This window comes from Cyrtonyx montezumae, unplaced genomic scaffold, assembly GCF_038088225.1.
Source record: "Cyrtonyx montezumae isolate F1298 unplaced genomic scaffold, pur_monq_1.0 scaffold_22, whole genome shotgun sequence".
NCBI classification, from domain to species: domain Eukaryota; kingdom Metazoa; phylum Chordata; class Aves; order Galliformes; family Odontophoridae; genus Cyrtonyx; species Cyrtonyx montezumae.
Window position 1 is genome coordinate 2,698,905 of NW_027071959.1, and position 27,885 is coordinate 2,726,789.

The 27,885-nt window shown below is 53.8% G+C and overlaps 1 protein-coding gene across 1 annotated transcript in view; it reads right to left on the minus strand.

Annotated features, from left to right (window-relative positions):
* Positions 1–1,902: 1,902 nt before the first annotated feature.
* The window catches only part of LOC136049918 (nectin-1-like), a 42,406-nt gene continuing 16,423 nt past the window's right edge, over positions 1,903–27,885 (minus strand). Inside the window, exons 2-6 of the mRNA XM_065738468.1 lie at positions 12,605–12,955; positions 11,650–11,952; positions 11,229–11,346; positions 9,044–9,195; positions 1,903–2,579 (exon numbers count right to left, since the gene is read on the minus strand). Coding sequence (XP_065594540.1) covers positions 2,038–2,579; positions 9,044–9,195; positions 11,229–11,346; positions 11,650–11,952; positions 12,605–12,955 — 1,466 coding nt within the window. The 3' untranslated portion in view covers positions 1,903–2,037. The remainder of the gene's footprint in view (positions 2,580–9,043; positions 9,196–11,228; positions 11,347–11,649; positions 11,953–12,604; positions 12,956–27,885) is intronic.

A 27,885-nucleotide genomic window follows, 5' to 3' on the forward strand; every position in this document is an offset into this window, starting at 1 on the left:
GGAGATAGATAACATGTTGCTGAGCTATCTCCTTTCTCCGAGCCTCCTAGTTTCTCCATGCCCCACATGGCAAACTATAAGGACTATTTCTGGATGGGAAATCTCAAAACATGACACCTCTAAGTGAAGGCTCATGGCTCTCAAAGCACATTTCCTTGCAAGCCTGTACCCTGGGCACCATCCCACTGCTCCCCAGATCTGCATTCCCCCACTGCAGCGCATTGTCCCCATGGTCTTTGGGACAGAACTTCACTGCAAGATGAGCATCAGCAACTCTGGGAACATCTGGGCCCGTAGCACCACGCTCTGAGGACCTGGTGCAAGGGGAGTTTGCAAGAGTGGACCACCCTGGCATGTGGAAAGAATCACTGTTGAACCTGGCAGTTTGAAGGGTCAGAGATTTCATCTCCTCCACTGGGGACACGGAGCTTCCTGCAGCACGGGGCTGCTCTGCCAGAAGCCAGGAAGCAGGGAGGGCTGGCAGGAACAGCAGAAAGATTACAGCACAGCAATCGGATTTCCCACTCCCGCTCACCACTAACGCAATGAAAGCGAGCTGCAGCCGGTGGGTATGAGCTGTGCTGCCTGGCCTGAGCCCTGCATGCACAGATCACAGCCCTGACCTTGGCTCACGTGCATGGCTCTGCTTCTCCACTCTTGCTTTTGCAGCAGGATAACACTGGGTTAACGAAACCCAATGGTAAGGCAAAGGGAGAGCGAATCCTGCTGCTTTCAGGGGTGCGTGATGATAGAGCTCAGAATACCGGGGGCTTCTTTCCAAACCAAAAATTTATTTATACATCATATTAAAAATAATAATAATTAATTTTTTTAAAAAAGAGCAATAAGCCCCGACCCAGTGAATCCAAGTTGGATAAGGTCAGTGTCAGATGGAGGGCCCTAGCGCCTGGAATCCCGTTTATCTGCAGAGCAGAGATAGCAGCAGTCCACAAGGCAGGGGTAGGGGGAAGGAGGATGAGAGCAGCACCCCTGCTCCCTCCCTCTTTCCTCTCCACCTCCCTATCCACCAAGGCTTTGCTCAGAGCAGGGATGGGGTATTGGGAGAGTGGCAATCGATGCAGGCGAAGCCGTATGACCCCAAGGGCTGGGGTTGTTGCTAAAACAGAGCGAGCCGCCCGCATGCTCTGACCGAAAGAAGGAAAGGAGTGTAAACACACGACGCTGAAGTCTTAGTGGTATCATAAAACATAGGGACCCCAAAGCCACGGGTGGGTGGGAGGATGCACGCCGGTGTGCAATAGGGCTGAGAAGAGCCAGCACCTCTCCGAGGCGTCGCAGAGGGAATGTCAGCAATAAATACTCCTTTCTTTCCAAACATGCTCCAACGAAGACAGAAATGAAAAGCCAGGAGGTGATAAGCGGCAGGAGGGGAATGGCAGCTCTGTTGCTCCCCACTGCCGTCAGCCCGTGCACCTGGGCTTTGTTCGAGGGCTTTTCTCCCCCATTTTCCTTGTACTGGGGCACTGGGACCTGGGAGATCCCCTAGTGCGGTGGGAACACCCCCCACACCCCACCCAGAGCAATCGCTTCCCCTGATCGTGGCACCTCAGCATCCTTTGCTGTGAGCTTTTCTGTCCCCGGACCCCCTCCCGAGGTTAAAGCAAAGAGAAGACGACAACATACAAACAAATTCCAGTGTTTCAGGGGGGTGGGAGCGGGAGGAGGAGCCTCGGGGAGGGCACTCTGAGACATGGAGACACAGACAGAGTGTAATATACAGGCTGGGCAACAGTCGTTAAAGCAAATAGTAACACCTAAGCCACCGACCAACACAAACACCACAGAAGGGGACGAAAAGTCGTCAGAGAAATTAAAAAAGCCAAACCAAAACCGAGAAAATAATTACCCGACCTCCCACCTCCCGTCCCCCCCCGTCCCCCCCCAAACAAATGATCCGTAAAGCAAAGCTGCCCCCGCCCCGAGCCCCCCGGTCCGTGCAGTGCATGGCTCCGCTCGGGGATGCGCGTGAGTGTGTGTGTCTGTGTGTGTGCACGGCCGGAGCCGGGGCGAGCCGAGCTACACGTACCACTCCTTTTTGGAAATAAAAGATCCGTCGTTCTGCGAGACCATGTTCTCCGCTATGTCGAGCTGCTCGGGGTCGTACTGGAAGCCGAGTGTCCTTTCGTCGTAAGGTTCGGGGTGCGCTTCCCCTTCGTCTACCGTGAAGTACGGCCGCTTGGCATCCTCCTCGTATTTGTTGGGGCCTCCCAGCTTGCGCTCGCCTCCTGCATCCTCATCCTCATCCTCGTAGGTGCTGCCGCCCAGCGGGCCCGGCTTCTTCTCGTCGTCCGAGTCGTCGGGGTACTGCAGGTTCTGGGCCATGGGTGGGTGGTGCTGAGGGATGCCGGCCTTGCTGTAGCCGTTGCCGTACACGTGCTTCTTTGTGCTGTAGTCACCCTTGAAGGTGTGACGCCGGCGGCGGAGCACCACAAAGAGCACCACGGCCACCACCAGGACCAGCGAGACTCCTCCCACTATGCCCCCGATCACAGGGGTGGGGATGTTCGGCTGCACCATGGATTTGCGATCATCGATTGGAGACGGGGTGTAGGGAAATTCTGGGTAGGAAAAGACAGATGGAAGGGGGAACAGTGTCAAACCATGCGGAAACGCGCCCTCCCGCCGTGCTCTCATCACCGATTTTTTATGTCTTTTTTGGAGGGAGTGGGGGGGTGAGGGGGTGGGAAGATGAGGGTAAGGAACAGGGAAGGGAAAAGCCAGGGAAAGGGGAGAAGGGTGCGTCCTGGCGGGGTCAGCTCGGTGCCAAGCTCAGCGGGCAGCATGCAGGAGCCCGGCAGCTGGAAGCGGCGTGTCCTTCCCACCCTACCCAGATGCGTTTGGATCCCACGCGCCCAAACGTCACCAGTCTGAGTGCTGTCTGCTTTGTGCTCCACCGTTTCGGGTCCAGTTTGCCAGCACGGATCGACGGCCCCAGGATGCTTCTGCGCCCACCCAACGGCTCCTCAGCATCCCACCCCATCCTGACCCTGACCCACAGAGCTAATCTCGTTCCTCCAGATTGTGTGACCTATTTATACCTATATAAATAACCCAAAGGAGAAGAGAAAAGAGGTGGGAAAGGCGCACTCTTTCACGCAGTTTGACACACGGGTTATGGCACAGAGAAAGTTTGATCCAGGATTTAAATCAAACCTCCCAGCACTTCCTTGGCACAGTTTCAGTTTTCCCAGACTCAGCTTTCTCTATCCAACTGCCCATCGAGCGTCGGTGTCCAGGAGGCATTGGGCTGCCTCAGTCCTTAGCTTGCCTCTGAATTTGGTGAGTAGATGCCAAATTAATGCCCCCCTGGCATCTCCCTGCATTGCCAAGGAGGGTGCCCAGGGCCGTCCTGCTCAGAGCTGTCACTGCTTCTCTGCAGCCTCCTGGCCCCACAGCTTTCACAATGAGGACGGGACAAGCAACATGGGCACAGCCTACAAGGAGAGCAGCCAGAACGGGTGAGGAGCATGAAAGGAAGCAGAGTCCAAAGGGATATAAGGCAGTATCTGCTTTCTGTCCCTCTGCATGAGCCAGTGGGAATGTGTCCTGCTCCAGCTACTGCAATGGGGCAGGAAATCCTGAACAAATGTAGGCAGTGAAGAGGGTGGGCTTCCCTACATCACACCTAACCCAGCAGCTGAGGAAGAGAGGGGAAAAGAGCTTCCCCTGGGTACACGCAGTTCCAGAAACAGCTGCAGAGATCGAACAATGGTTCTGAGTACGAGCAACCACTGGCCTGATCCTTTTGGCACAAGCATTTTGCTCGTGCCTGAGAGCTGCTTCGCTCCTGAGGCATCCCAGCAACGGCATGGTGGTTTCTGCAGAGCAAAGCCTCACGAGTCTGCAAGAGGCACAGAGCAGCACGGCGGGCAGCAGGGCTGGGGGCAGGCAGCTGGAGGGCTCCCTGCTGCAGCCAGAACAAGGAGAGAGGCACAGTGCAGGCAGGAGGCAGCAGCTCCTTCCAATGGAGCAGGAGCGAGGGCATGCATTTCAGCGCAGGGAGCTGGGCTTGGGATCTGGGAAGCCAAAACCACATGTTGCTTCAACAGAAGGCTTGTCATAGCCAGCTGGTTAATGCAAAACCTCTTTGCAGAGACAGCGAGGAATGTCACGTCCGTCCCCTGGTAGCACTGCTCAGATTCAGCCACACACACACACACACACACACACACACACACACACACACATCCGTGCAGCTCCCAGCCCAGCCCTGTAATCCTGAGGTCCCAAAGCAAGGGCTCACCTGGAGGGGTGTGGGGTTTGAGCTGCAAGCTGGGTATGTCCTTGGTGTTTTCCCAGCCCACAACTCTGATCTGAAGCCTCTTGCCTCTTCCTACCTGGCATTTCCCAACAGCAAGGCTGGTTTTGTGCACAGTACCCCAGTTTGAAAAGCTAGGGTGTGCACGAGCCACCACCATCACACCGTGCTCACAGCCGCGCAGGGAAGGAGCTATTTTCTGCTCAGATCCCATCCCCACCCTCCTTAGGGCAGCCTGTGCCTGAGAAAACAAACCCAAACTGCGGCAAGAGAGGATGGGAGAAACAAGACAACAAAACCCAAACCCTCCCAATCAGTCCACCCACCTCCTGGCAATGGGGCTGCAGGGAATGTGGTGGTGGGGGGGGGACGGGACGGTGGGAAATGGGTACAGATGGGGCAAGGGCAGGCTGGCTGGCTCGGTGCAGGGGACGCATGCCACAGCCGCTGGAGGGCGGTGCAGACCGCCGCTGCCCATCCCCGCATCCTCCGAGCGCGGATGGGGGGAGGATTGCTCGGCACCAAAGCGGTGATCCGGGGGGGGCAGGCGGGGACGTGCGGGTGCCCGTTAGGATGGGTCCGGCTCGCAGCGCTGCCGCCCACCCACCCGCTTTTGTCCGTCTGCTGTGGAAGACCGCAAGCGTTGGGGGGGGGGGAAGTGTGGGAAAAGGAGCCCCTTTTTGTGCTCGAGGGGTGCGTGAAATTTTTGGAAAGGCGGTGCTCTGCCTCCGAGCTGGGGGCCCCGTGTGAAAAATCCATTAGGAAGAGTCTGGGGAGAATTAAAGCTGCTGTGAAAAGCGGACGGGAGAAACAGGAGACAGCGGAGCACAGGGAGGGGGAACAAGCCAGCATTAAAGCCAGCACAAAAAGCCTCCCCCTCGCTGCTGCCCCCAGCCCTCGTAAAAACAAGGAGTGCTGCATGAATAGGAATTAGAGCAGCGATGCTAGCTGCCCGCTGCCCGCTCTGCCAGCTGTTGCATTCAGCTCTGTTTCCTGTCCCTGTGCCAGCTCGGGGCAGCAGCTGGGAGCCCAGTGACAAAGGACAGCCCTGGGCTTTGCCTTGACCCCATGGAAATAGGGAGCGGGTCCGGGAGCACCCAGGGGTGCAGCAGTGCAGGTCCTGGGGGGATGAAGATGCCATGCCCATCACAAGGGTGGATTCAGAACTGCGTGCGTTAAAGCCCCGTCTTGCTTTTAATGGCTGCTTTCTGATGAAAAATGAGACCTATGCAAATCGTGTGTCCTGTCCCTCGGTCCCACCTCTGTGGCTGTTTGAATGTGGTGGCCAGTTTCAGCGCTGAAAAGGAGCCAAAATTATCCCTATCATAGCGCTCTTGGAGAGAGCTTGAGATCCCTGGCAGAGGTGGGACCTAAATCTCATTAGACATCACAGAACCCCCAGGGCAGGAGCTGCTCCCAAGGGCAGGAAAGGCCTAGATCAGAAAAAAACATATTTTTAGACACCAAATAATCTTCCTGTGATACACAGGAAAGCAGCTTTGAAAAGCCCTCCTGCTCGCCTTGCTGCTGAGATATCTTAAAGGTACTGCTTTTGTGGGCACATTTTTTGTTGAAGTCACATTTTTATCTTCTTTCCTTCAATCCTAAGGGCCAAGGAAAGAGCCAGCACCAGCCGAGACTCTCACTGGAGCCGGAGGCATTCAGCAAGATGTCAAACTCCATGAGAGGGTACTGGCTGGACGTGTATCTGCCCAAGCTGCTCCCTGCGTGGAGCTCTGGTTTCCTCCTGCCTGGCCAAGCCAAGCACCTGCTGCAGCACAGCAGGATGGGGGCAGGAACCTGAGAGCTCCCAGCTCCCGGATGCTGTTGGCAAACACGGCAGGGATCGTTGCCTTTTATTTCTTTCAGGAGACAGCTTGCAGACGGCAGCCTTTCCCCCCTCCACACCCAAGCACTGAAGGATTTTGACCCGTTCTGGTTGGCAGACCTGTGCACGAGTCAAGGTATGGGACAGAGGCAGACGGGGCTGTAATTTCAGAGCCTGCTGTCTCCCTCATAGCAGCCCATCTCCTGCTTTGGAGGTGGGGGTCCAGCTTTCCACCCAGCTGGAGGATTCCTGTGCTGGAGCAGGACGGGGAAGGATGCAGAGGGGTGGAAAAACCACTGGCAACCGATGCAGGGGAGGTTCAGCAGCTGCTGCGTGTGTGTCAGAGTGTGACAGCTTTCAGGCCAGATGCCAAACGTGTCTTAGGCTTTAATCTCTCTGTCAGGTCACCTATCACCCGTCAATCAGGCCCTGCTCTCGCGGGGCACTTGGCACAGATGCCACCGGATGGACTGCAGCGGGCACAGCTCACCTCCATCAGCAGCTGGGGGAGCCATCACTGGGGTAGCCCTGAGCTGGGCTGGGGATGCAGCTGCTGGGGATGGGACTCTGTGCTCCGTGCACAGCTCTCTCCCTCGTGCTCAGAGCCGTCACAACCCCGCAGGCTGTGTGTGGTGACCTTGCTGTGCTGGCATGGCTGGAGCTGTGTAAATAACTCCCTGCTGCGAGCCAAGCAGAGTGAGGTTAGCTCCTGCAGCCTCCCCTCCCCGTCCTGCAGCCAAGGCCATGCTACAGAGCTGCCCATGTGCTGAAGGACACACACTGCTGCACGCAAGCACATCTGCACTGATGCATGTGCATCATTGCATGCATGGCTGTGCAGCTGGCTGTCCCCATGCAGGCATGAAGCTCTGTGGGGCCATCTGCACATGCTGAGACAGATGGAGATAGGGGACACACACAGTGGTGTGCATGCATGTGACCTCCTCTCCGTGCAGGGCTGCCACACATGTGCATGCAGACCCAGGCAGTCCATACTCACTGCCTTTTATAATGTCACCCAGCCGCCCATAATAAATAGTTACATGTCACACTACACGGCTTGCTTGCAACTGACAAAGGTCCTGCAAGGCAGGAGAAGCTATTACAGGAACAGATTGCGGGAATAAAATATTAAATTTCCACTTATCAATCTCTTTAATGCGCTATAACTCCAACAGCACCATTCAGCCTTCTCCTCCTGAACGAATCACCTCCCAACCAGGGGCTGACCCAGCCCCACTCCTCCTCCCCAGGGCTGGGATGAAGGATGCTGGGGTGGGATGGGTAGGAAGGAGGGGATGGCTGCTGCAGGTTTTTCTCTGCATCAGCCTTCTGTGCTGCTGCTGATTTTTTTTTCACTCCCGAGGCAGGCTGCTCACTAGATTGAACTCCATTTATTGCATGCATCTCTTGAAAGAGGTTTCGTGGTCCACTGACAATCCCTAAATTGCCTGCAAGACCCAAACAAATGTACCTGTAATAGCTGAGTGAGGATGGCTGAGCCCTCCCCAGCACTGGCCTAATCGCTCCCGAGGGAGAACTGGATAAACATATTCAGATGCAATGAATTATTAAAAGCATGGGGTTTTTTCACATGGTGGAGCCCCAGCTTAGCATGTCAGCTGCTCGTCCCTCCTAGGGGGCAGCGGCCACCACACCCCTCCATCCCTCTCATGTAACCTCAGCACCACAATTCAGACTTCTGGGAATGAACTGGGACTGTGGGCAGGCAGATCCCCACCCCAAGTCTGGCCCATTTTCCCCTTGTCGAGTGTTAGAGCCTGTCCCCTGAAAACCACAGGGACAGGGATATCCTGGTTGCTATCCACGGTGCCCAGAAACACGGTGCTCTGGTGGGCACCTTGCTGAGATGGGTTTTGGAAATGATTTTGGGGAATTCTGGACAGGGATATGGCAGGGCAGGTGCTGTCCCACATCTGTGCTCAACACAGAGCTCTGTTAGTATGGTTCCTTCCACCAGCAAACAAAAAATCCCCCAGAGAGAGGCAGATAGCAGGAACAACACAGCAGGCACGGATCCAGGACAGGAGGTACGAATTAAAGGCCCGCTACCGTGATAATGATCATATATAAATACTTCATAATTAGCATCTACTTAGCACATCCCACCCACTGACCTCCAAGCGCTCGGGTAGCGGAAGATCATCGCTGTTTTCCCGCACTGCAGGGCAGGGGACTGAGCAGTGAGGTGCCATTGGAGGAGGTCAGAGCCCAACCCTCCTCATTCTGCTCCCCACCACTGCTCCCCCCGAGCAGGTCTGCTCCCCCAGTATCCCCCGTAGCAGTTATTCTGCACTACTATGGTCCCCTTGGGGTGCAGGGGTACCCAACGGAGAGCAGCACGCAGCCGCCGGCGCATCACCCCACCATCCTGGTACATCTTTTTTTGGGGGGGTGCACCCTGTGACACCACTCCGTGCTGGAGCCCAGGTAAAGCTGTACATGGTGACACACACACAGCACAGAGGAACACGGACGGAGCACAACTAAGAACCCACCGAGCTGCCCACAGTCAGCGACAGCCGAACAAATGGCGCACCCATCTCCATCCAGCCCCGTCCTCACCCTGCTCCTCCTGCCAAGCACATTGCTGACATGTCCTGGCTTTTAATGTGCCCAACCAGCTATCCGAGTCCAAAGCAGAGAAGAAGGGAGAATGAGCCTGAACGCTTCTTGGCATAAGAAAGGAAAAGACAACAAGAGGGAAGGAGAAAAACCCAAGCACACCAGAGCAAGACCGGCACAAAGCAACGAACGGCACCGCTCCCTTCGCACCACCACACTCCCCATGGCCAGAAGGAGATGCTGGAGAGTCAGACAGACATTATAAAGACATTGAGGCTGGTAGAGGTGAGCAGCTCCCACTCTCCTCTCCCACCCCCTCCTCTTTCAGAGCAGCCCACATGGTTTCCTACCTGTGACATTGACTTCCACCAAGCCCGACCGCGTCCCGATGGCATTGGAGGCCTCGCAGATGTAGGTCCCAGCCACGCTGTAGGAGACAGGCCCCTTGAAATAGATGGTGTTGTTCTGGATTTCCACACTCCCTGGCAGAGTCCCGTTTGGCCTGGGAGAAAGAAAGATCATGGTAGGCACTCAGGATGGAAAACACAGGACGGGACTCCAGCCTAACCCTGATTTATCCTGCTTTCCTGCCCATGGAGCTCCTGGTTGGTCAGCCAGTGTTAATTATAACCTCAGCTTGAGTAAAGCAGCACTGATTTACAGCCCTGCCTGCCCGTGTCAGGAGAATCCAGTAAGTGTGAAAGTGGAATAAGGCAAAACTACGTCGAGAGATACGCAGAATAAATGAACAAAGGCAGATAAAAAAAATATTAAAAGCCTGTGTGTTAGGAAACGACACACATGGCCTGGTTATTCTTAATTACTGAAGCAGAGTAAAGTAATTACTTCTCTTAGGCAATTAAAAATTACTCAAGTAATTCTTTCCCCTCCTCTCAACAAAAATGTGCCATATTGTCGGCAATTTGTAAGAAACAAAAGGGAATAATGGGGTGTAATTATGTTTGCAAAGTGCCTCTGCACGCACACACATTTTACATGCCTATATATACACATGGGCACACATGGATGGCAAACATATTAAAGGGACATGCTTTCCCAGCTACATGAAGCCAGTGACCCCAGAGCTGATGGAAGAACAGAGCAGCCCAGTGCTGGTCCTCTGCCTGTGGGTGTCTCAGGGTTCCCAATCTGCAAAGAGTTCCCAGTCTGCAAAGACCTGGAAACTGCTGTGGGATGTTATGGGAGGCTGCCACTTCCTCTAACAGCTCCTCCGTCGCTCATCGCCATGGACCACCACCACTCCACCTTTCCTTTCCATCCTCTTTCAGGTCAATAATCCTATGTTCAGTCCTAAGCAACCCACTGAATGTGCAAAAGGGGGAGGCTGGGAAATTGGATCGAAGCTCAGCCGGGCTTGGAAACCTGCTCTTGTTAATTCCATGCTTTCCTCTCCAGTTTTCTCCCCACAGGTCTTTCTCAAAGGAAAGCACTGATGCTCCTGCCTGTTCGGCAGGAAACCCTCAAAAGGACAGCAAGGCTAAAGACAGGCAAATGGACATAGACATGGAGAATTCACAGGACAACTGGCTGTAGCGATGGGGATGAGGGGCTGCTGGTGCTGTTGGCTGGATGTGAGCGTGGTGAGAGCTGCCCAGTGCCCATGAGCACAGCGAGAGCTCAGGCTCCAGCTCTGCACGTGAGAAATTGCAGAACACAGGGATGAAGCCACTTGCCCAAAAGCAGAGAGAAAACCTTGGCATCTCTTCTGCCTTGGGTGCCACACGAGGTTATCTTCACCTCTAATACTTCCCTGGCAATGTTGAGAGGAACCCAGAGAGCCCCCTCAGAGCTTAAGCGAGCTGGCAGAACCAACAGAGAGAGCCAGGGATGAGAAGCAGAAGAAAGGCAAGAAAAACAATCCTCTTCAGATTTGTATTGTGAACAGTTTGATCTGGAAGGGAAACGAGAGAGAATACGCCTGGCTCCTTGCAAAGCCATTTTGAGAACCTCTTTCTGACAAATGCCAGCTGAAAGGAAGAAAGCATCCATTTGATCTTTCTTTTTCTAAAGCCGTGTGAGCACTTACGGAAAAGAGAGGGAGAGAGAAGCACCTCGGGCTCCATCAATTCCCACCTGGCTCCTCAGGCACCCCCCACTCACTGCTTGCTCCCCTCGGCGTGCTCAACCAAAAGCTGGAGCCCTGGAGGATAAGGAATTGCTTCTGCTCCATGTCAGATGCGTGGGGATGGGGGCTCCGATGGGGAGCTCACAGCCACAGCTGATGCCAGGGTAAGCTCTGTCTGCCCCATGGTGAGGTGGCTCTGGGGAGGGGGGGCTCAGCTAAAAGCAGTTGAGCTGGCAGAGATACAGCAGGACACCAGAATCAGCTCCAAGTCTTCTGCTGGGGTTCAGCTCCGGCACCTACAAACATCCAACTCTCCTCTTACGGGTGTGGTTTCACCTTGGCACCGTGACCCCAGTGGCAACGGGAGCTGACCAAGCAGAGGGGCTTCAACAGAAGTTCCCTGGCCCTGCTGAAGATCCCATCTGTAGGAGGTAGGAATGGGTACTTACAGCTTCCATTCGTAGGTGTGAGCTGGGGGGTTGGCATCGGACTTGCATATCAGCTTGACATCTTTCCGATTGAGGAACCAGTTGCCATCGAAGCCCTCGATGGTGACTTCTGGCTCATCTGCAGCGGGACAGCAAAGAGAGGAAGAAGGATGGAAAAGGGAAGGAAGGTGTTAGGGAAAAGGAATGGGGAGGAAGCAGGAAGAGAGAAGTGGGCAAGGAGGGGGAGGAAGGAGAGAAAGGGAGGAACAAAGGGACATGGCAGAGGCAACGAGGGAAAGAAGGTATGAGAAAGGGAAACCACACGATTACTCCAAGTATTCACCCTCCATAGAAAGACAGCAACCCCACTCCCACCCCTGCACCAGACCAGCATCATCCCTTCACAAAACTCGCTTCCCCAGCCCCACCAGCGCTCCCTTACACTGCACGTTGAGGGTGATGCTGTCTGTGAAGCGGTCCAGCTGGTAGTTGACCACACACATGAGCTGCTGCCGGTGAGCTTCACGGCTCGGCACCAGCCGGTACCGGCTGATCACCGTGATGGTGCCGTTGCTATTCCGGATCTCCTGAAACTCTGCTTCCCCTTTGAGCTTGGTGTCCCAGGTGACAGTGCTGGGGGGTTTCCCATTTGAGGAGGTGCAAGTGGCTACCAAGATCTTTTCTGTCCTGCCAGACTTGGCGATAAGTGGCCGCGTGGTGCCCTCCATCCGATTCGTGGGCTTGGCTGCGAGGAAGTGCAGAAAAGGAGGAGGAGAGAAGGGTACAAAGGGGTTAGAAAAGCAATGATGCACTCTCTGCTACAACCTGAGAGACGTCAAGCACCACTGAGCCTATGACTGTATGAAGAGCTGCTGCAAACTGCTAGCAGCCTGCTCTGCTGGACCTGCCCTAGATGCACACACATGGGTCAGTCCCTTCTTGCAACAGGTTTTCATCCTTGTTAAGATGGGAAACCCAAACTGAAGAGCAAATGAATAATGCAGACATTGGGTGGGGTCTGTTCACTCACAACCCTACGCTCCAAGGACAAGCTCTACTTGTGCTTAGGATCTGTTGTCTTTCCTCCCTGCTCACCTGACAGAGACACCAGCATGCTAAACCTCACCACGCCCTTAAGGGACAGGTCACTCTCATTCTGCTTGCACTAAGAAATAGGTAGCTGAGGTCTGGGAACTGGAAGAGACATTCCCGAGCCAACCCAATGAACCACCTACTCCATCTTCCCCTCTCTTCACCTCTTTATGGACAACTTGAAAGAGCATCGCAGGTGAAATTCACACCTTTGCCCTGCATTCCTAAGACCCAAGTCTCAGGTTCCTCCAGACCTGTTTAGCTGGAGGCAACAGCTTGCACCACGGACTCGCCCAGCAGCTTACCCAGCACCGTGAGGTTCAGCTGACTTTCCCGGTTGCCGGTTGGGAAGGTGGCAAACTCGCAGATGTAAACTCCCTCATCCTCCAGCTCGATCCGAGAGAGCTGAATGGTGCCATCTTTGAAGGAAGGGTTCCGGAAAGTCACCCGTTCTTTGTAGGGTGGGAGGATGGAGACCCCCATGGCAGGGTTGTAGATGGCCACATTCTGCTTGGTGCCGTTGGTGACTTTCTGCCACGTGACCTGTGTGATCTTCACGTTGGGGAGCGGGTTGGTGAAGCTGCAGTGCAGGACCACGTCCGTCCCAATAAATCCCGAGACTGTGTCATTGACTAAGACAGTCTGAGCTTGCAGCCCTGCAATGACATGGAGAAACATGAATATACATATACATGGCGTCGAACAAGAAGCAAAAAGAACAGTTCTTGCATATTGGGCCCATGAACAACTTCACTTTACTCCATTTTATTCTCTTAGTGTTCAGCCTTCACCGTGACCAGCCCTAAAGCTCTGCTGCCTGCCTAGGGCTCGTGATCCCCAAAGGTCTCTGGGCTGGATCAACTATGCCTCCCTTTTGCCTTCAACCTTGGGAGGCACTGCATCAGTTAGAATAAGTACACGGAACTTGTGTATCTGTAGGCACACGAAGGCACAGATATTTATCAGCACAGCATGTCCCAACATATGCTAACACACACTCAGACACCCATTTAATCCTATTGGAAGTGCACCAGTAATTAAATGAGCTGCAAAGACGGAGGCCTTGATTACAGAGGAGCAATAGCTCCCACAGAAGAACAGATTTATGGCAGTGCCCATACACCTTGCACCAGCTACCTGCATGACCTGGATGTTTGCCTTATTTTTAGCTGCAAAAAGGACTGCACTTAGGATTCTGCAGAGGAAGGATGAAAGATGCTTGGGAGAAGCAGTGGCTATGCTCCCAGCTGCTACTCTGTCTCATTTGATTCCTCCCCTGCCAGATGGAGAAAATATCTCCCACCAGACTGACCCTGAAATTCATCTTTGGCTGCCACAGTGTCTTTTCTTAATCTGTATGTTTAGAGATAATGCACTGATAATTATACAGCCAGCGTTTCTATGAGAAATACAATGGGGAAGGAAGGTGGCAAGAACAAGAAAAGCGGGTTTCGCTCACTGCTTCTGGCAGCATCTGAAACTGGATGTATTCTGGGAGACAGAAAGGGAAGAAAGAGGGGATAAGGAAAGAGGAAAGAGGTACAAAGAGGGAGAAACATGAAAGGGAATGGAAAGTAAAAAAAGGAAATGGATAGCCAGAGAAACAGGACACATCTTCTAGCTGATGGGACACGAACGTGGCCAAGGGTGTCCCCTTCCTGCAGCTTCAATGGTCTCTCCCCTTCTCCTCCCCTGCATGCTGAGCCCATGACCCCGAGGACAAGCCTCAGCAACCCAACCCAGCCATGAGACGCCATCAGCTGACCACAGTCGGCAGCAATTAAGACCGAAACTCGGTCTCTGGAGCTTTGTGTGGACTTGCCCCCTTCCCGAGCCAAGCACTGGGTTGCCCCACACCCTACACTGCGGCTGGGAGCTGCGGAGTGCTTCCCAGTGCTGCTTACAGCCACAGCAAAGCACTGGTGCCCTCATGTGCTTCCGTGCACAAAACCCTCAGGTCCTCAGAGGCTGTCACAGGGCTGTACTTTCCCCTCGTGGTGTGGTCACGGCCACCCAGATGCCATACATGTGCCACCAGAAAGCCAAGGGAAGAGATTCTCCTGCTCTGATGCGGTCCCTGCTGGATGACGTCCCTCCATGACATCTGGGAGAGGACATCCAAGCAGCAAGACCCCGTGAAACACCTTTATGACCTGTGACATGCTCAGCTGACGGAATGAGAGCAACAGGAGCAGAGCAGGGCTGAATCTGGACCATGCAGTGCTAGGATTCCGGGAAAGACCAGGCGGGTGTGGAGCAGGGAGAAGCCTCCGATTCACTCTGCAGCATAAGCTGCTCCTTCTAGCCTGGAGGTGCGAGCCCACACCTACAGAGATGCACAGCAGCCCTGCCAAGCAGCCTGGCTCTGAAGCCCTCGCAGCCTCACGAGGCGTGTGGGAACTTGCTGGAGAGCAACAGCAATCACGTAGCTGAGGCTCTGGGAGCATCCTGCGCCCAGCTCAGGGCTGCCTGGCTGCCCGTGTGCTCCGCACGCTGCTCCTTCCTGTGCTGTGCAGGGCTCGTGCCCCCAGGGCTGAGGCAATGGCACTGCCGGTGCCCACACCTGCATGCATCCCCCAGTGGATCTCAGCTGCTCCTTGGGACCCTGGTGGAAGAAGCCACGTTGGTAGCAGTGGGAATGGGTGGCTCGGTGCCTCCTCGCAGTGTCGGAAGAGCAGGAGATGGGCTGGATCCCACAGGGAGGATGGAAAGCCATCATGCTTGGCACCTTGCTGGGCAGCCTGGGCTCTCTGGGGTGGGTGAGAAGCTCTGCTTGCAGACTGCTGTGCCAGCTTGAGGCCAAAGGGATGGGCACCCATGGTATGCCCCTTAAAGTATGGTATCAAGCATGCTGGCGGTGCATCTCACAAGAAAACCCAATCCACTTCCTCATCTCTCTCTTACGATGCTCTTTATTTATGCCACAGATTCCCTGCAAATGAATGAATGACCCTTTAATGAACCGAGTGGTTGTCCTCGGCCTCGGGTGGGAGGAACAATTCCCAGCTCCGACCTCCCCTACCACGGGATCCATGTGTCAGCACAGCCTGTACCGGGACACAGTGGGAAAAAAAAAACAAACCCAGTGCTGACGGAGCTGACCCTCAGACCGAGCAGTCCCTCCTCTCCCCAGGTGCAAAGTGTCAGGCTCTGGGCTGGGGAAGAAGCTGGTGCCAGCAGAGATTGCCAACAGCACGATGCTGCCAGCACCGTTTTCAGGCCCCTACATGCAGCAGCTTTAACAAAAACACATTCCAAACTTTCTAGAGGCTTCAGGGGGGGGAAAAATAATAAAAAAAAAAAAACAATTAAAAAAAACAGCAAACACTGTGCGGAAATCATGTTTCCTTTCCAGGTGACTGAGTAACTCATGGCTCTTTTGCAAGACATTGTAAACTCCTTTTGTTCCGTTCCTCCAAGCTTCCCATCAAGGGAAATAAAGCACCCACTGCTCCGCTCCGCAGCGCCGCAGTAACAGCCAAACCTCAACGCAGGCAATGGGTGACATAAAGGGGTTTTGCAAGGTGCTGGGTCAGCATCCCGTGCTCTCCATCAGAAGCCAGAGGGCAAACTGGCTGCTGCCATGCTCGTGGGAGCAAGGTGACTGAGCTGGGCCGGCCCCGTTACACACTCAATAATTCATGAGGGCAAACGCTTCGCTTATTGATGGCAGTGAGCGTGCAAGCCAGGGCGAGGAGGAGAAAATAAAATCAGCCTCCAGAGAGGCTTGAACACATGCAGCAGAATGTGTGTGTGCACGTGCTGCTTCTTTGCTGAGTGACACGTGTGGTCGACAAGGCAGGGAAAAGGCTTTGGGATACACCCTGCACTGCGGGACCCACTGATCCACCCCGACAGCTCCCAGGGGCAGCGGCACAATGAGGGCAAGCCGTGGAGGCTGAAGCTTGCTGAGTTGCAGTTTACTCATTATTTTATTTTATTTTATGTTGTTGTTGTTGTTTAAGGTAGAAGAGGCCCAGCTGAGCGCCAAAGACATGTTGGTGCCAAGCCCTCATTAGTGGAGACCTCTGGGATGCTACTCCTCCAGCTTGGCTTCTGAAGTGGTTTGTGCTGGTGCCTTTCCCCACGATCCCGAGCCCAGATAGTCACTGGGTCATGCCAGGCCCTGGGGGCCCTGTGCAGAGCTCAGGGTGCCTTACGTGCGGCCTGGCACCCTGGGTATGATGTGCAAAGAGCCTGCTGACCCTCGAGGCTTTGCAGCATGTACCAGTGCCTAAAATCATAGAACCATTAAGGTTGGGGAAGACCACTAAGATCCAGTCCAGCCATCAACCCATCTAAGGCAGCAGATCTTGCAAACGTGGGCTCTGTCACAACAATGAGCCGCTGATCAATGCCTCTTTGTTATGCACCACGTGAACTCCACTCTGCTTTGCACAACCTTGCCTCTGCTGAGTGTCTCACCAGTTTCCCTCTCCCGTTCCCCGATACTCATCTCACCCCAAGGGCATTGAAACAGCCCTTGGCAGCAGTGTGCTGAGCCGCCCTTTGGTGGAGCAATCTCACAGCTGAAGCAAATGTCAAAGGAATCAGCCCTAATAGACTTCACATCACTTAGAACTAAAGGGGATGAGGAGGTCAGAGCAGCTGGACCTCATTAAAGGGCAAAGCAATGCATCATGCTCCCACCTATAAAGCACCAAACACCTCGCTCTCAGCTGGCTCCCTGCACTGCGAGGTCTATAGGAAGTACTGTCCTGGCTTCAGGAAGATGAGGCCTTTGTGAAAGGAAAAATGGAACAGGTTTTTGACTTGCTGGTGAGCTTTGTGGTTTTTCTTTTTCCTCCTGATATTTCTGAATCCTGATTTCAAACCCTTCTTATTTTTATGTAGCGATCAAGGTCTGAAATGAGGCCTTCCCAGGGCGGAATGCAATCAGCCTCAAGCAGCCCAAGGGAACAGCCCAGGTGTGTGGGGCAGGGTGAGACATGGGAAAGAAGATCCCAAATCCTGGGAGGGGAACTTCAGGTGGCAGGATGTGGAGGTTTTAAGCGGTGCTTGGCCGAGGTGTTGGGGTAAATGCCTTGCTTCTTACCAGGGAGTCAGTATCGATTGCCAGGCACTCAGAGCAGCGCTTGCCTCACCCTGCTTAGTCAGTGCCTGCAGCCCACTGAGAAGGAGTGCTGCCTTTGACTCACGGCCTCTGCTTCCTGCAGCAGCACACTTTTACTTTTACTGGAAGTCTTTGTCATGTGCTGATTCACCTTAGTCCCCCGTGACTCCCAAAGGGAATAGGAGGGGAGGGCTGCCTTCCCAGAACGAGGGGACGGGGCCACACACACAGGGCAGCTCCAGGTGGCAATGCTGCATGTGGCAGTGTGCTGTGAGAACTGCTAGCCCAGGCATCCCTTCCCCCAGCAAAGAGCTTTATGGAGACCAACAGGAGGTAGCAGCCCTACAATGGCCTGGTGGGCTCTCACCCAACCCCCTTCCTTCCTTCCACCAAGAAAAGGCCCACTTGTAGATAGGAAACACAAGGCTTTGGACTCTAGGTCACTGGTTCTTATCTAGCACCAGAGCACTGAAGCAGTGGAAATATTCCATCTGAGGAGCAGTCAATGGATTGTACTGAGTGAGCTCTCTGGACAGCCCTTTGCTGGCTGCTGGGCAGGATGGGGAGCTGCTTTGGGATAAAGAAAGGTTGCCTTCTCCTGCCCGTGTGTGCAGCGTTTTCTCTTTGGAGAAACAGAGCACAAAGCGGCCTCGGGGTCCACTTGAATGAAAGATCCTTCCCATTAAATCTGCTGCATGGATGCTGCCTTCATTCTGTGAAGGTTTGGGAAGCCTGCTCATTGAGCCATCACAAAGGCCCTCACCAAGACCAAAGCCACGATTGTCCTAGGTGCTCTTCATAGAGAGAGATGAAAGAAAAGCAGATGACAGGGTGAGAGCAAACCCAGATCAAACAGCAGAGCTGAACACCAGACTACTAGCTCTTGCTGTCTGTGCTTCCACCTTGCATGCAGCCCAGTTCTAGCTCTCTAGAAGGGCTGTGAACCCGAGGAGTGGGAAGGGAACAGCCATGCCTCTTTGCTCCCGGCCTTCCCTCATTGCTGCACCTCTCCTGACTTTCACACAGCTGCTTTGCTTCACCCTCAAGTCAAGGGGAGGGGAACATGCCCCATGGCAGGAGCAGGGAGGCTGGCAGAGCAGGGCTCTGGCTGCAAGTGCTGACACAGCACTGGGAAAGGCCTTCCTGCAATAAAGCCACAAAATCCCATGCTCAGCAACAAAGCACAAAGGCTCTCAGTCATGGTGGAGCAGCCGGCTCCCACTGTCCCGCCCCACAGGAACGTCAGTTAATCCCTGGTGAGGCTGCTGGTTCCCACACCTGAGCACTGGGCTGCCTCTGCCTGCTGTGCCCCAGCACTTGGCTGCTCACTGTGCAGCCTGTCCCTCCGGGCCTTTGGGCTGGACCTTGCTCCAGCTCCGTCCTCAGCCCTTTTCCCACCATGTACACTTCCAGTACATGGCTTTAGGACTCTCGTTTCCTTTCCTTTGTGGCTTTATGTGACTTATCACAGTGGGTCATGTTTTCTTCCTGCATGCCAGCTGGTCTCCATCACCAAGGAGCCTATCGAGCTGCTCTACAGGGCTTGTTTCCTCAATTTATCTTCTCTAGGTTTCAGAGAAACCCATTTTCCCATTCTTCTTGTATCTCCCCATCACCATCACAACCCACTGCCCTCGCTTTTCCCACCCCTAGCCACTAGGCCACTAGCTCCTCTTGAAAGGCATCAGAGAATGCACCCAGGACTACTGTTCTGCACTAGGAAAAGCAGGTAGGTGAATAAGGAGCAATACCTCAAAGCCCTGTGTCCCACAGAGTCATTTCCCTGCTCATCAGTGAGGGAAAAAAGAAGTCCTCCTGTGTACTCTGTAAGCAGAGGGAAGGCTGAGCCCAGGTGGCTTGGATTTGGAGCCAGTATTAATTTGGAGCTTGGGTGGGGAAATGAGGACAGCGAAGAGCAGTGGTACAGCTGGAAAATGAAATGTGGAGGGGTGGGAAAGAGGCCTTGAGTAAGGGAAAGGCAGTTCAGCTGGGACTGTCCTGAGATCTTATGTTGATGGGCTGAGCCTCACGTAGGTGGGTTCTTTAAGGTTGGACCATCAAAGTCATCTAGTCCAGCCATCAACCCATCCTCACCATCCCGTGTACTGCTTTGACTCTCCCTTGAACTTCTGCATTACCTTGAATGTTGTTCAAAGAGCTCTGGTCCGGGGCTAAATATTCTCACTATTAGAGCTCCCCAGGTGCTGAGGAGAGATTTAATGAAGAGCCATGAAGAGGGGATCAAGATAGCAACCCATAAAGAGCCTCATTTCCGAAACGAAGGAACTTGAGTCTGAAGAGATGCAGTGTAAAACAAAAATAAACTCGATGGCACAGAAAGAGCACAACATCCAATCCTTCCTTCCCCCAGGCTGCCAGCACAGGGCAGGAATAGGAAACGGAGCTCTCAGGGCTCGGCTGCTCTGACTCACCCTCATCCCAATGGGAACGCGACGAAGCCGAAACTCTGCTGACTCAGGTGTGACTTAGGAGCCAGCCCCTGCTGGCCTCACCGCCCTCATTCCCTCTGTCCTAGCTCAATTCAAGGCCCTTCTATCAGTAGGGAGATACAGCTCCCAGGGGGTTCCCAACCGAGGCAAACTCTTGCCTTCTGCCCAAGATGTGGGGATGACCCCGTGCCAAAGCATACCGGTGGTGACCAGGCCTGGGATTTTTGTGGAGAAGATGAAGATTCTCATTTTCCTGTAGTTTAAAGACTTGCTAACCAGTCACAGCTTTCTGGCTGCGGTCTTGCTTTCTTCTTGCCGTATCCTTGGGGTATGTCATGCATTGCTGGCTATTTCACGAGCTCCTTAAGTGAAGAGAAACACTTTCTACTGTTTCAAGTGGGAATGCCATGCTCTGTGCCGTTATAATTTGTCCAAAGATAGAAACAATTAACATTGTTTTGTGACCAGAAAAAATAAAACAGAAGTTCTGATGGCTCCTACCCCATCAGAGCTGGCAACCAAGGAGTAATCTTTGCCACCAACGTGGCATGGCATCACCAAACACCGGGGACGGGCACGCTTTGTGCTGCCTGTGCTCTCTCTTGCTATGGGTTTTCTCTTGCTTTTTTCATGAGACTGAAAGAGACCCAGAACTCCCAAGTCTGGGAAGAACAACATGTACAACACACACAGAGCCCCTGCTGACTCCCAGCCTGCTGCTGCTTGGCTTTCACATCAAGGCTCTGTGCAGGGAACTCACTTTCCATGCTCCTCTCCTCTTCCAGCTTGATGATCTCTGCAGCACATGGGCACCCTGCATCAGTCCTACCTGCACCCTGCCTGCAGGAGTCGGTCTGTGTGTTTATGGAAAGCGCTGAGTCTTCAAAGGGCTTTTCAGAAGGTAACTAATTAATCCTCTCACATCCCAGAGGCAGGTAAGTATCATTACCCCTGCTTTCAGGGATGGGGAAACCGGAGGTGCTGAATGACAAAGAAATGTGCCCAAGGCCACCCAGGCAATCTCACCAGCACAGCTTGGGTTAGATGTGGGGCTCTGCATACTGGGGTGATGATTCTCACCTAGGGAAGCAGCATGCAGGTGTTTTGGTGAGGCCTCGCAGCCTCAACAGGAGCACGGGTAAATAGAAAAGGTCACCCTCATCTTTATAGCTGGGGAAGCTGAGGCACGGGGAGATGAAGAAGAAAACCTACTGACAGAGCCTGGAAGAGAACCTAAGCGTGATCCACGTTAGCAGCTAGACTGAGATTACCAAACGTGGCTTGAGGATGGGGACCCTTGGGCTCAGAGCTGGCAGTGGCTGCGGGGAGATGGGCTCTGTGAACTCCAGGGCTTCAAACATGACACAGGACCACCCATAGGGCAGCCTGCACTGGCCTCAATCACAGTGTTTGCAGGAGTGAGTGTCAGGCCCCCCATGGGGGGTCATGATCCCTGCCTCTCTGGGGGGTGTGAGGCAGTGGTTTGGTTTTGCTGGTGGGGTAAAGGGAGACCTAAGCAGTTATATCCTTGCTCATATCCAGTGCTCAGGGCAGGAGGAGCAGCAGTTCAAAGGGACTTGGGCCGAAAGAGGATCCCTCCTGCACAGGGATTTCATTTGGTCGCATCTCCCCGGGAGCAAAGCTTGCCTGTTCTGGGGCCAGCAGGGGTAACTGGGAAGTCTGACCTCTGAATTTTATGTGCTTAGTGACTGCAGTGCAATGGGAGAGCCCAGAAAACTGGGAAGAAAAACCTAGGGACTTTTTCATGCCTTGTTGTTCCTTCTGCAGACAAGGTGGCTTTGTGCTTGTGAATAGCCCCAGGGTGGAGCTGGGCTGGGATGGAGCATCCAGGAGAATCTGATGCTAAATGCCCTTGAAGAGGTGGGATTAGGTGCTCTCAGTGACTCATGGGGATCGTTATGGCACAAAGGTGTCCCTGCGTGTGCATCCTCCAGGCATCTCAGCATCACCCACAGTCCCATGGATGTGTCAGCGAGTGCCTACGGTGGGTTGGTGCTATGCAGGCTCAGCACATGGACAGAGCAGGTCTCACTATCATTTTTTTGTTCCCAGGCTTTGGGGTGTTAGAGCAGGAAGGCTCTAAGGGGTTTCATCAATGGTGACAGGAGCTGTGGGCATCTACACGGCCTGATTCCTGATGGCACGCTTCAGTCACGTACTGCCTCTAAATCCCACCATTCCCAAAGTCTAGGTTTATGATACAGACAAGCCAGAACCAAAAACCAATTGCTTCCCTATAAAAACCTATTAACAGGCAACAAGATGGAGCAAGCCAGGAGTCAGCATCCCATTTCCAGCCTCACAGTGGAGAAACCGTGCCCAGAGAGGGAGGGTTAAACAGCTCAGTTGGCCCTAATTGGCACATTTCATTGACTTTCATAGCTACTACATTGACTGCTGTCGTAACTGCATCAAGCTGGGCTCCCCACTTCCTTCCTGTGCTCAGATGGGAGCAGCAGGCTCCAAATTCCCCCCCCCTCGCATAGGAGAACCCCATCAATTCTTTCTGGGCCGCCCCCGGGACAGTGGGGTGTCAGGTCCCAGCTGAAAAAGGGGGCTAGCAAAGTTGCCACAAAAATGGGAAGTATGCTGGGGGAGTGGGGGAGGGGAGAACTAGGCCTAGTGGAAAATATTCCAACACAGCATGTTTTTTTGATTGAAAGAGCCATTTGGTCCAAGCCAAAACTATCCACTGGAACGTGCTGATTTTGACAAAACTCAATTTACAAAATAGGAAGGCCCGCAGATAAGGTTGAAATGGTTTGTGCTAACCTTGGAACGGAATGTTTCCTTTTCTTTCTTTATTTTGTGGTGTTCGTTTTGCCCATTTCAAATCATTCTCTATTTATTTACATTTTAAGTCTCGGATTTATTTTAGACTGACTTCCTCTGTACTCTCATTTCTTATGAAGGGATTATGGCACAACGCTGACCAGAGCTGCAACCAGAACCCAATGCTTCCCCTGTATGGCAATGGATGGAGCCAGACCAATGTTTTCCTGTGTATGTTCTCAAAATCTCAGTTTGTTTCCAAGCAGAAGCGCCTGGTCATCTCCGTGGCCAACCTCTCCAAGAGCTCTTGAGCTTGAAGTGCAAGCTGCTCCTTCCTTCTGCTGCATCTCCCCACCTGGGGCTGCTGTCAGCATCCCATCCCGTGGTTGGGAGCTATTTGGGGCCACGGTGGCCCAGCAGAGCTGCGCAGTGCATCTCTGTGCTCCCCATCCTCTCCTCAGAGCCGACAGACGGATCTGCTCCCACCCTCCACCTGCCCACCGTGCCCACCTCCTCCTCCGTCTGCTGTTTGTGTCTTCCCACTTGCTAACAGCTACCCTTCAGGCTGCTCAAGAGAACGTGTTTTCTTTTCAGACGGAGGGGGGGGGAGGGAAGAGAGAGATAACACAAAGCAGACTATTAGGTTTTTTAGCAGACATGACAATATGGGCAACAGTTCCTACAGAAAGCTCTGCATTAGGCACCTTACTGCCAGGGACTCTTGGTGGCATCCGGATGACCCAAGCTGCGCCAGAGGGAAGGAGGAGGAGGGGGACTCGCAGGTGGGATGTGTCAACTGACCTACCCCAATGGGTCCCACGATGGCTGTGGACCACTGTGTGATCACCACGTAGATGAGAAGGGGCAAGGGAAGGAGGAGAGGCAGCTGTTGGGGTGTCCCTTGTTGGCCACCCCTGTCCTAAAGCAGCTGCTGCAGGAGCTAACAGCTGTTAAGAAACATCCTCACTTGTTGCTATCGCCAAGGTGACAGATATAACACAGCTGGATGCTTGAGTACCTAAGGAGGCAGATGGGAGGATATAAATAGTCCACAGAGAGGGAGGACAAAAAGTCCCATCCTCAGGTCTGCATAAAGTGACCAGAATAGCAGTGGAGAGGTTTCCAGAAATAACCAGATGAGCACTGAATGAATGCAAAGGAGAACTTTAAAAAAAAAGAAAAAAAGAAGCCAGGGAAGAGGGATCCAAGAAAGCTGCTTAGTTTGTCTGAAGCGTGTTTCTCCCATCGGGGAGGGAGCACTGATGTCATCTGGATGCCACAAATGGTTCTGGCAGTGAGATATGGCGATGCTTCAGTGGGGCAGGCAGGCAGAGAAAGATAAGTCTCCAGATAAGTGTCATTAACTCCTATTAGTGTGTGTTAGAGAGTTCAAGGGGTCACCCTTCAGAAAAGGGTGGGAGCCCCACGGGCTGCGTCCGGCAGCGGATTCCTGTCTGTGCTAACTGGGAAAGGAGGCGAAGTTGGGAAGAGAGATCCCAGTTATGGGCATGGAGATGCAGGGAGCAGGCCTGCACGTGTCCTCCTGACACAGCACGGTGTCAGGCAGAAATAGATTGACTTGCTAATTAGAAGTAAGGCTGAGCACTGAGAAATGGCCATTTCAGTGGAGGACTCCATTTGTGCTCAGCAAACTGGCTGATGTAAGCAAGGGGAACAATGCTTCAAGACGCAGCCTCGTGCCCTGCATGGGTACCCCAGGGATGTAACCTCTCCTTAAACCTCAGAATGGAGGGTTTTCCTGGTTCTTGCTGGGGTAGCAGCCCTGGGGCTTGGCTCTTCCAGCCCATGACAGAAGGAACGTGTCCTTGGGGCTGAACCTCCAGCAGATCAATAGCACAGTGAGTATCCGGCCCACAGGTGGTGGAAACAACTTAGGACAGGAATGCTGAGCCCCAAAGGGAAAGGAAAAGGCTTCATTTAGGGGTGTGACACCTTCCTCGGGAAAGATCTCATCAGAAGGAAATGACACCCCTGAACTGGAAAAGAGCTGCCTCTTTGCAGGGCTGAAGGCAACCTGAAGGGCCAACCTGCTCCCATCCCTGAGGCTGCTCCCAGCACTAAGGGAAGGACTGGGGCAGCAACAGGAGCCCGAGAGGAAATAGATGATGATCTCAGAGCTGTGAGCATGGCATTTCCTGCATCCCACAGGGAATGGGCCAGCCTGGGGGGGGCTGCCACCCCACTGGCACAGTGTAAACCCAAACTAATTGCACTCTTTGCTCTGGGAATACTCCCGCCGCACTTGGCATAACTGAGAAATACTCCAAGCTCTCCCATTGCAAATCCTCTGCTCTTCCACATCCTTCTAGCTAGGATCTGCAGGTTGTTTTTTGTTTTGTTTTGTTTTCCCCTCTTATCTCATATTCCTTTTCCTTCCATTGTCCTGGCTCTAGGAAAATATATATATATATAAAAGCAAGTGGATTTTAGATTCTGCCTTTACTCTGTTCCATGAAATCCCTACATCCTTCAGACTTGCCTTGCAGCTAACGAGCACTCTGGACCAGACGATGAGGTAAGGGTCCCTTGGGCAGGAAGGCAAGCTATCTGCAGGCAGCTGTTGGGCTGCAGGGCAAAGCCATTTTAATTACCTGGCAGCAGAGCACCAGCCAAACAATGGTCAATGTGTAAAGGAAGCCCTGCCGTCCTGGTGGGGCTGAGATGTCTCCAGAAGGCTGCCTGCTGATCTTGGGATAGATTAAATACTTCTGTGAGGGCTGGTCTGCAGCTTTACTGCAGTGGGGATTACTCCTTTCCTGCACACTAGGGCCCTTTGGGTTAGGGCAACGCTTGTGTCGCCAGAGCAGGGTGACTGCAGCACCCTAACGAAGACCTGTGAGGTCAGCATGGACTGAAGCATTTGCTTTTCCTGTGGGCAGACCCCACCTCCTCCAAGTCCTGGAGCTCCAGGACACCGTGGGCTGCGTCATCCCCAAAAAGGACACTGCTGGGCCCCGTGCTGTGCTCGGAGTTTAGCACAGTGCCTAGCCCCCTACAGCCCAGATCCTATTGTACCCCCAGCAGGTTGCTTACACCTCTGAGCTCCGTGCCTCCATCCCTGCTCGCTCCCACGGGACCTGGGGGATGGAGCATGCTCCCATTCTCCTTCTCCTCCACGCAAGGAGCCGCACCCCGACCCCGTCGAGCTCTGACTTGCAGGAACAGCTTGGGCTGGTTCTGGGCAGGACGTGCTGGGACCTGCTGCCTCCTCCCGGCCCTTGGAGCTCAGACACGTAGGCTGCGGGGCAGGCTGGATGCAGCTGCACATCGCGGGATCCAGCCCTCAGACTTTGGTGTGGAAAAGGTACAGGTCCATCAGCCACCCGGATTCAGCAGGTTTCTGCTCCCTTCCCTTGCTCTGGGGATGGATATGGTCTCCGGGCTCTACGCCTGCCCCTCCTGCTCCAGTAACCTGCAGCAGCTCTTGTGGGGACAGATGGGAGCTCTGATCAGACCCCAGGGCAGATGCAGGTGGCTGTGGTCATTGGATTCCCCATGGCCAAGTGTAGGGTGAGGGGGACATCCTGGTGCCATCTGGTGTCCTTTGGACCCAGTGCTGGAAGTGCTGCCAGAGGCACAGGGCTGTGGCAAGGATATTAGGGGAAGTGCACGCTGCACCACTGCATTTCAGTGCTCAGTACAAACATTTCTGACTTGCAGAGCCCAGCTACAAATCTCCCCCCCTCCCCTTAAATGCCATTTTCTTCCTCCAATACAGCACAAGCATCCTAGCTGGGCTAACACATAGCTGCCCCCACTGCTTCCCCCAGAGGAGCTCAGGCTAGCACAACACAATGCATAATTAGGTTAATGAGCTAAGCATGGATTTTAATTGGGATTCCCTGATTTACTGGTCTGTCTCCTCCTTTTGTTTTACTGCTGGTGAAGGTTCCTAAAAGCTGCCCTTGCTAATGGCTCTGATATCAGAAAGGTCTTACGGATCTTTAATTGTATTTAATCATCAAGGTAATTAATGATCCTTGAGCAAAATGGAGATTGCATCTAGAGGAGTTCCAGTCTTGCCCTTCAGCTTCTGTTGTGTCTGGGTAGAGGCATCCTGCAGACATATAAGAAGTGGGGGGAGGAACAGGGAAAGACAAAGGGATGAGGGAGAGGAGAGGCATGGGAAAGAAGGGAGAGGGTTGGGAAAATGGCTTGGAGATGGAGAAGGAGCAGAATGGAGGAGAGGGGAGTGGAGAAAGGGAAGCAAACCTATTCCTTCTCCTCACCTTATATGAATGCTGTGATTGATGTGATGGAGGGAACCCTCAGCCACGTGTGCAAGGAGCCCCATGTCCCCCTCTCCTCTGCCTTTCTTACAGGCTACCACAAAATACCTGGTGCTGCCACTGCTGGGAGTGGTTGGTCACCCCACACCTCCAACCCCAGCCCTGTGCTCGTGCTGCAGCAGGTTCATTCCCGTAAGCCAGAGCCACCTGTTTCTGCCATTCTCCTTTTTCCATCTCCACTTCCCTCTGGCACTGTTTCACTGCAGGAAGACATCTCCCAAGCTCAAACCCCTGTGAGAGAGCAGCAGCAAGCTGCAGCACGTCTCCTGTCCCAGCCACAGCCAACATCTTCATCTCTCCCAGCGTGCCCAGAGCCGGTCCGACCAGCACCAGCTGCCTGCTCCGACTCGCCCCAGAAATGCAGCTTCAGTCAAATGGCAGCAGGGAAGCAAGCAGGCCATGGGCTGAGCCCTTGTGGCTTGGGACCTACAGGGCCATGCACACCACAGGCACAGGGCTGTGCTGGCTGGCTCCCAGCCCCTTAAGGTCAAGAGGTGGTTTAATGTAGAGGAAGCATTGCAGCCTTGGCAAGGGCTGAGCATGGTGGCTTTGGTGCAAGAACCAAGGAGCAAGGCCTGGTGGGTGATGCTCAAGGCTGCACAGCCCTCTGTAGGGGAAAAATGCAGCAGGACCCATTAACAATGCTTCCTCTCTGCTTCCTTTTCCAGTAGGTTTTCTGCAGCAGAGCACAAGGAGCCCTGGCACAGGGCAGGAAGGAGCCTGCTCTTACACTGTCACTGCAGATCAGCCATAGTATGGCTCCTGCTGGGAGCCAGGTGAGCTCTGGGAGCTGTGACTTGCAGAGAGGAACTGGTGAGCTGGGCATGCACTGCCAAGTGAGCAGAGCGGGGCTCTCAGGGTCACTCAAGCATGGAGCAGCCCGAAGTGATGGTGCAGGGCTGGGGGCTGAGCAGGTATGGCTCTCCCTGGAAAACTGGGGCTCCCATACCATGAGAAAG